The following is a 7,696-nucleotide window of genomic DNA, read 5'->3' as shown; positions in this document are numbered from 1 at the left end:
GTATTAAGGATGACCTTGAACTTGACATCAAACTCAGTATTAAGGATGACCTTGAACTTGACATCAAACTCAGTATTAAGGATGACCTTGAACTTCTGGTTCTCCTCCGCTTCTTGACCATGTGCATACTGGGGGGGGGCGGGGGCGGTGGTGGCATTATATGTGTATGCCACTAAACCTGGATGAGGACTTGAGTTCTGTAGTGGAAAAGGAGGCACACGCAGTTGTGAGCAAGGATGAATCAGAGCTACAGCCCAGCTTCATGTCCATTAACATTTTAAATGTCGTTTATTGATGTTGAATTGGATAAGGCACACAAATGGCTTGGAATGGAAGATGCTGATTTGGGGCTTGTGCGAGTCCCATCACACTCCACAGCATCTGGGCCATAGCAGAGCTCTCAGAATTTGCTCCTTGTTTCCTTTAATTTTCTCATGGAATAAGTGACTAATTTTTTTTTAAAGCACCTTCATCCCTGGTCTCGTATTTTCGGGTGGATGCCGTTCCATAAACAGCAATAGCTCCTTTGTTGAGTATTTACACAATAGGCTGACAGTGTTTATGTATACAATTCACTTACTAGTAGTCATAGCAACGCTGTACAAAGTAAGTATGATTGCTATTTCTCTTTCACAAAGAAGGGAAAATAAAATATAGAGCTGTGGCATATCAGGATCTCGGAGTTAAGGACTGACTTCAGTTCATGGTACAAATCAGGTGACGCTACTGCCTTGCAAATGGTCAGATTGTGACTGCGGACAGAGCTTGGTTGGTAGAAAGTTTTCCAAGCATCAGGAAACTCTAGGTTTGATCTCCAGTACCACATAGATAGGAGTGGGTGGTTTATGTCTATAATCACAGCACTTGGGAAGTTGAGGCAGGAGGATCACAAGGGCAAGGTTATCTTCAGCTCCATAGTGAAACAGATTTCAGCCCAGGCCATCCTGGGCTACATGGGTTCCTGTTCCAAAACACATACAGAAAATCAGTCTTGTTGGGTGAGTTAGAAGATGACTTTTGGGGATTAAAACCAGTTTTTATTTTTATCTATCTATTTATATTTTATTTGTTTATATATTATTTATTTATTTATTTTTATTGTTTTTGCGAGACATGGTGTCTCTGTGTAACCCTGGCTATTCTGGGTAGACTAGGCTGTTCTCGAGCTCACAGAGATTTGTCTGTCTCTGTCTCCTGAGTTCTGGGACTAAAGGTGTGTACCAACAACTGTCCAGCTAAAACCAGTTTTTTATGATGCAACACTATGAAGTTTTTTATGTTTGAATATAAATATACCTTACTCTTAATTAGGAATGTGCTGTATTAAATAAGTCTAGCTCTTTTATTCAAGTCCTGGGCGGTACACACTCTAGGCAAGCACTCTATCAACGAGCTATGCCTCCAGTGCCAGCTATGTATAGTTTCTAATGCACATTTGAGAAAACTCTTACATGTAGAAAGAGTGTGAACTTTAAGCTATGAATGAGAATTCAAATCACGGCTCTCCAACCTTTTAAATAACCTTAGCCAAAATACTTGGATATTCAACATCTGTTGGACATAATAGCCAAGGTGCTGAGTTTGACATGGTAAACAGAACCAGGTTCTCACAGACTCTACCTTCCACTGTAGAGTTGAAGAAGTGGAAGGGCCAGGAAGAATAAAGAAGTAAACACAAATCCCGTCACCAGGAGCAAAGTGTGCGGGACAGATGCATATGGCAGGCAGAGGATAGGCTTTTGTTTTCCAGAGGTAATTCATCTTTCTAGACCTGTTTCAAGCTATGAGGAACAAGGGTAGGGACACGCAGATTGGCTAGACTTTGGATATTAGCATGTTAAGCCGTGACGGTGGCTTGGACTAGAGGGATAGAAAAAATACAGAAGAGCCTGAACTGTAAAATCAAAATGATCTACCGATGATCAAAATTGGGACACGAGGATAATCAATAACTAATGAGATTTCTGAGGATTTGTCTGTCTGTTGCAGGACCATTTCTGTCTTCCTACATTAACCAAACTGCCCCCTATTCCTGTGTTCAAGCATCTTCTTGGTTCAGTCTACCAGTGCTGCCACCATAGACATGGGATGTGGAGCTTGGCTGTTTTGTGAATGGTGAAGATATATTTGAGTGGTGATTCATAGGAAAAGAAAAGGGGATACTTAGTCTCATGAAGGCCACCTAGATAGACTTATTTTCTTCCTTCCTTCTTTCCTTTTTATTTATTTACTTATCTGTTTGTTTGTTTATAAATGGTCTTGTGTTTCCCAAGCTGGCCTCAAAATCGCTGTACAGCTGAAGATGATGACCTTGACCTGATTCTTCTGCCTCTACCTTCCAAGTACTGGGATTACAGACTTGCCTGGTTTACGTACTTCTGGGGTTAACACTTAGGGCTTCATTCATAACAGACAAATAGATAATCTTTTGAGATATATCCCAGTCCTTGGTGCTTTTAAAAACAAACAAACAAACAAAGAAACAAACAAACTTTCCACCTCACTGGGACAGCAGACCCATTGAAGGGAAATGATCAGGTCTTGGATGGCAATTTTCCCTACTATTGATAGTTTCAGCTTTACTCAATTAACAACGTTAGGTCAGCATCCCTGCAGCACACACGACTTGTACCATAAGCTCTGGTATAGGTCACTAAAGCTGGTCCTCTCATTCAAGCTCCTTCTGGATCTGTGAAAGTGCTCAGGGTGACTTAGGCAAGATGCAGCCAAGTCACCACCCCGAAGGGAAGCTAAAAGGCTCTTTTTTAAATAGAGAAAAAGGTGGAAAAGAGGAAACGCCCAAAGCCAGAAAGATTCTCAGCTTGTGACATTTCACCCCCCTCAGTCCACATTTGACAGGAGCTAAGGTCACAGCGGCATTCCCCATTCTGGTCACTCCACATAAATGAATTCTTCCTCATAAGGAGGGAGTGGTTGGAAGGACAAAGAATGCGGGCGCTAGAGGTGGGTGGGTGGCTCGCCCACGCCGACTGGAGATCCGGCGTGTAGCCGGCGCGAGAGTGAATGGGAGCAGAGAGGGCCCGCGCGGGGCAGGGAGGAGCCGCAGCCGGGCCTCCCGGGGGACGTCTCCCGGGCTGCGGGAGCGCCGCCGAGCTTCTTATCCCCACCCACCTCGCGAGCTCCGGCAGGCAGTGGTGCATATAGACATATTTCTGGGAGCTGTCCATGAGCTCATCGCCCTCCCGGCGCGCGGCGAGGGAAGGAGCCCTCCTCTTTCTCCCGGCGCCTCCAGCAACAGTCGCCCGCCCAGCCCGCAGCCCACCCGGCGCGCCATGGCCCCGCGGCTCCCCGCGCGGAGGTAGGTGGGCGCGATCGGCTGTCCCCCACGGGCCATCGCGGCCACAGCCGGCCTTCTGCCGCGGCCGCCCAGGAACACGCGGCTCTCCGGGTGAGCCCGAACGCTGCAGGCCCGGAGCCGAGGAGCCTAGGACACGAGGGACGACCGGGCTTGACCGAGGCAAAGAGCCCCGAGAGCGCGGACATGGCTTCTCCCACCTCCCCCGGCCCGGAGGGCGGGGCCTGCACCCCGACGAACCCACCGCGGATCCGTCAGGTGGGTGCTGGATGTAAGGGGCCGCCGCCCCCCACGTCCTCGCCTCCCCCAAGGATCGGGACCTCGACCTCAGGGCAGGGGCTGGCCCCGCAGGGGACCCACACAGGCGCGCCTGGACAGCTCGCCTGGCCCAGGAGTATTCTCGAAACCTCTATTTCACAGTCCCCTTTGCAATGCACTCACGCTTCTCCGCCCCCCCCCCCCACGCGCCTTCCCCAACCAGGCATGTAACTTCTGTCCGTACACACTCAGGCACACCCGCAAACTGCTCCCTCTGCGCAGCACCGAGGCACACACCCAGCTGTCACATGACCCACTGCAGAGCTATACCGTTAGAAGCCACTCAGGGTGCTGGGATGGGGTTGTACCCCCTGAACGGAATTCCCTGAGGACCTTTGCCAGGGATGGCTGCAAATGTTGGCTTCTCACCCACAGGAGAGAAGGGACCACAACTTTCAATACAGCTATTCCCAACCATTGGAGCCATGTAGTTATGGGAAAACCGTTCGTGCTCGCCCACAGCTATGCTCACACAGTTTGCCCAGCACTCTAACCCCACAAGAAGGGCTCTTGTACTTGTCTGGCTGTTCGAATAAGTCCTACTTTCTGTTTCCATGCTAAGAATTTTAAAAGGGAGTAGTGGTGAAGCATGGCAGCCCATGCCTTTAATCCCAGCACTCCAGAGGCAGAGGCAGAGGCAGGAGAGTCTCTGTGAATTTGATTGAGGTCAGCCTGGTCTACAAAGCGAATTCCAGGCCAGCGGGGGTCGCTTAGTAAGACACTGTCTCTATAAAACAAGGTGGTGGTGGTGGTGGTGGTGGTGGTGGTGGTGGTGGTGGTGGTGGTGGTGGTAAGGCTGTGGGGAAGTGTTCCTCCATCCACTAGTGATCTGAGGTTGGGTGTATAGGCCTTTTACTTACTGCCATAGCCAGGATTCCCACCCTTAGTGCACTGGCTTATTTTATCACAGTGGTTGCCATTGTCCTCCAGCCGTATTCCGATGATGTATTATTCTGAGACGTGGTTTGCTAACGGCAAGCAAGGCACTCTTTTAACAGAGAGAACTGGATTCCTAGTTAGAAATGGAAAAAACAAAACAAAACATGGTTACTATCTGGGCAGAAAGGTAACCCCCAACAGAAAGAAATGATGTCTTTCCCTAGCAGTGTGAAATTTTCGAAGACCACCTAACTCCGTAATTTATGCATGGGTAATAGTAAAATTTGGTTGACATTTAATTTGTCTCATTTGACACCTAATTATCTGTAGGTGGAATTGTATTATGTACGATGGTATGCTTTCTTTAACGGGCATTTAAAATTAAATGTCTAAAAATTTGGTGTGAAACTCGTTTTTATGGCCGTCTGTTTCCAAAGCAATTGCTAGGATTTGAAATCCTTATGGGGACCAGGACTCCAGTTTTATGACAGTAATGTTTGAAACTGCACTTGAAGCTAATTTTTTTTTTTCCCTCTCAAATTGTGAGAACAAGTATTACATTTGGGTTAGGGATAGTTATTCATGGAAGAATGAATGTGATATTTCTCTTTGCCATGTAACAGAAATCGCATTGTAAGCAAAAATCATTTTTATAATTGCATTGGCTAGATGTGTTATTATGTGTGTAACACTCAGATATGAATATTTATAGGAAGTAAAATGTTAAGTAGATTAACTTAGATACGATATAAGCATGCACACACGTTTCTGTGAAGTCTTATTCTATTTTTAGAACAGTTTTACTGACCTTAGCTATACTAGGGATGAAAATAGTTACTTGGAGAAATTTGCATGAAAGGTCATTGCTGTTCTGCACAGTAGACACTTTCCTGAGAAGACCTCGTTAAAAGCTGTGTGAAATGACCTAATGCTGAAACACTGAAGTCACCAACTGGTGTCCTCTGTCCAGGATTCCATGTTTTTGACCTTCCGGCACTCTTCCAGTGATTGGTGCACTAATTTGCATAGGATGTAGAAATGGGCTGTTCATATTGGTCATTGCCCTCTACCTGACTTACCCAGTCAGGTAGAACAGAAACATCGCCAACCTCTGGCTGCAGAATCCAGTCTCCTCCGTTTGCCTCCAAGCTATTCGGAACAAGTTAAAAATAGCAAAACAGAAGGTCTAGCTGGGTTGTCCTGCTAAGTGGTGAGCTATTGGACGTCCCAGTCCCACTGTGTTGTGACTGTGTCGTTGTTTGCTGGACAGGGTTCTCTGTGTCTTTTAGTCTTCTTTTCCAGTGGATTCTGGGTTTAATTGGACTTAACTTAAAATCTAAACCTTCTCCCTCTTTCTGAACTACGTTGAGAGAAAAATGTAACTAAAAACACAGAAGTCCAAAGAAGTCAAAATGATGGATTAAGCACATTAAATGGCTTTTAGCAATAAACTCACCAATCATAATTTTAATATATGATAAAAAGTCAGAAATGAAATTATTTTAGATTGTCTAGAAAGATAGCTCAGCAGTTAAGAGCTATCACTGGCTGCTTCTCTAGAGGACCCAGGTTCAATTCTCAGCACCCACATGGTAGCTCACAACTGTCTGTAAGTCCAGTTCCAGAGGACCTAATACCCTCAAACAGGCATACATGCAGGCAAAAGACCAAAGCACATGAAAAAAATAATTAAAAATTTAAATTATTTTTAGAAAAGGTCTGGTAGGTCTTCTTTTATAACAAGTACAATTGGTAAATTGATATATTTCATTAGTTATTTGAAAAAAAAATATGCTATGTAGTTAGACAGTAATAGCTCATGACTTTAATCCGAACACTGGAGGCAGAGGCAGGTGGATTTCTGAGTTGTGAGGGTTTACAAATCGAGTTCCAGGATAACCAGGAAGGACTACACAGAGAAACACTGTTTTCACAGAACAAATCCAAAACCAAAGAAAGAAAACATACTATGTTGAAATTCACTTACTCATTGCACTCATTCATAAGTTTTTCTCCTTTTTTTAAGTTAGAAAAATTCTTGTGTTTTGAGCTTTGATCATATTCCCTGTGTTCCACTCCCCTTCCTTCCTTCCTTCCTTTCTTTTTTCTTAAGGCAGCATTTCACAGAACCCAGGTGGCCTCCAACTTGCTATCTGAGGGAGGAAGACCTTGATCCTCCTGAGTCCAGGGATGAGTTACCAATCATGCTGCAAAATAATATTTTTATCCTAAGGTAGAAAAATGAAGAAGGCAACCTGAGCGTGGGTCACATACCTGGAAGCCCAGCCTTTAGGAGGCCAAGGCAGGAAAATTGCTGTGAGTTCAAGGACAACCAGGAGTTAGATAGCAAGGCCTTGTCTCAAAAAACCGACAGAAAGCAAGAAAAGAAGGCAAAACAATTTCTCATTATTAGTATGGATTTTTAAATTTTATAATGAAAGCATTGAATTATTTGATCTTTTTAATTTATTTAACTTTATTTTATGTGTTTTGGTGTGTGGGTATTATGTCAAATCCCCCTGGAACTGGAGTTACAGACAGTTGTGAGCTACCATGTAGGGCTGGCTGGGAATTAAACCTGGGTCCTCTGGAAGAGTAGTAGTCAGTGCTCTTAACTGCTGAACCATCTCTCCAGCCCCAGCACTATTTGAATTTTGAATTGTCTATGGGGTCTTCTTTAAATTTAGATAAAATAGATATTTTTTCAGCATTGTTTTTATCATTTCTCTAGTAAGGAGAATAATATCTAAGTTTGCATAGATCTAAAGTACGAGTGTATAACTGAATTCATTTTTTTGATCTACTTGTTACATTTATGCTCTTGTTTAACAATTTGATATATTATTGGAATGTTTATCAATCATATGTTAGTTTAAAATTTGGTCTTTTGGACTAAGATTATATTTTATTACTGATGTGTGTGTTTGTTGGTGCCTATGCATACACGTAGTGTAAGCGTGGGCACACATACTCTGGTGCACATGAGCACATTTGCTTCTCTCTGCTCACTTTTAAATCAGCTGTGAGGATTGTGCTGAGCTCACCAGCCTGCAAAGCAAGTGCTTTGACTGGCTGAACCATTGGCCACTTTTGGACTGAGGTCTTTCCTTTCCTTTCCTTTCCTTTCCTTTCCTTTCCTTTCCTTTCCTTTCCTTTCCTTTCCTTTCCTTTCCTTTCCTTTCC

The 7,696-nt window shown here is 44.4% G+C and overlaps 1 protein-coding gene across 1 annotated transcript in view; it reads left to right on the top strand.

Annotated features, from left to right (window-relative positions):
- Positions 1-3,001: 3,001 nt before the first annotated feature.
- The window catches only part of Ank2 (ankyrin 2), a 530,016-nt gene continuing 525,321 nt past the window's right edge, over positions 3,002-7,696 (top strand). The window contains exon 1 of the mRNA XM_026783964.1: positions 3,002-3,574. Within this exon, the coding sequence (XP_026639765.1) occupies positions 3,503-3,574 (72 nt within the window). The 5' untranslated portion in view covers positions 3,002-3,502. The remainder of the gene's footprint in view (positions 3,575-7,696) is intronic.

The sequence above is a fragment of the Microtus ochrogaster genome, chromosome 21 (genome assembly GCF_000317375.1).
Source record: "Microtus ochrogaster isolate Prairie Vole_2 chromosome 21, MicOch1.0, whole genome shotgun sequence".
Classification (NCBI taxonomy): domain Eukaryota; kingdom Metazoa; phylum Chordata; class Mammalia; order Rodentia; family Cricetidae; genus Microtus; species Microtus ochrogaster.
Note: the sequence above shows the minus strand (reverse complement) of the source record. Positions and strands in the feature narration are given on the sequence as shown.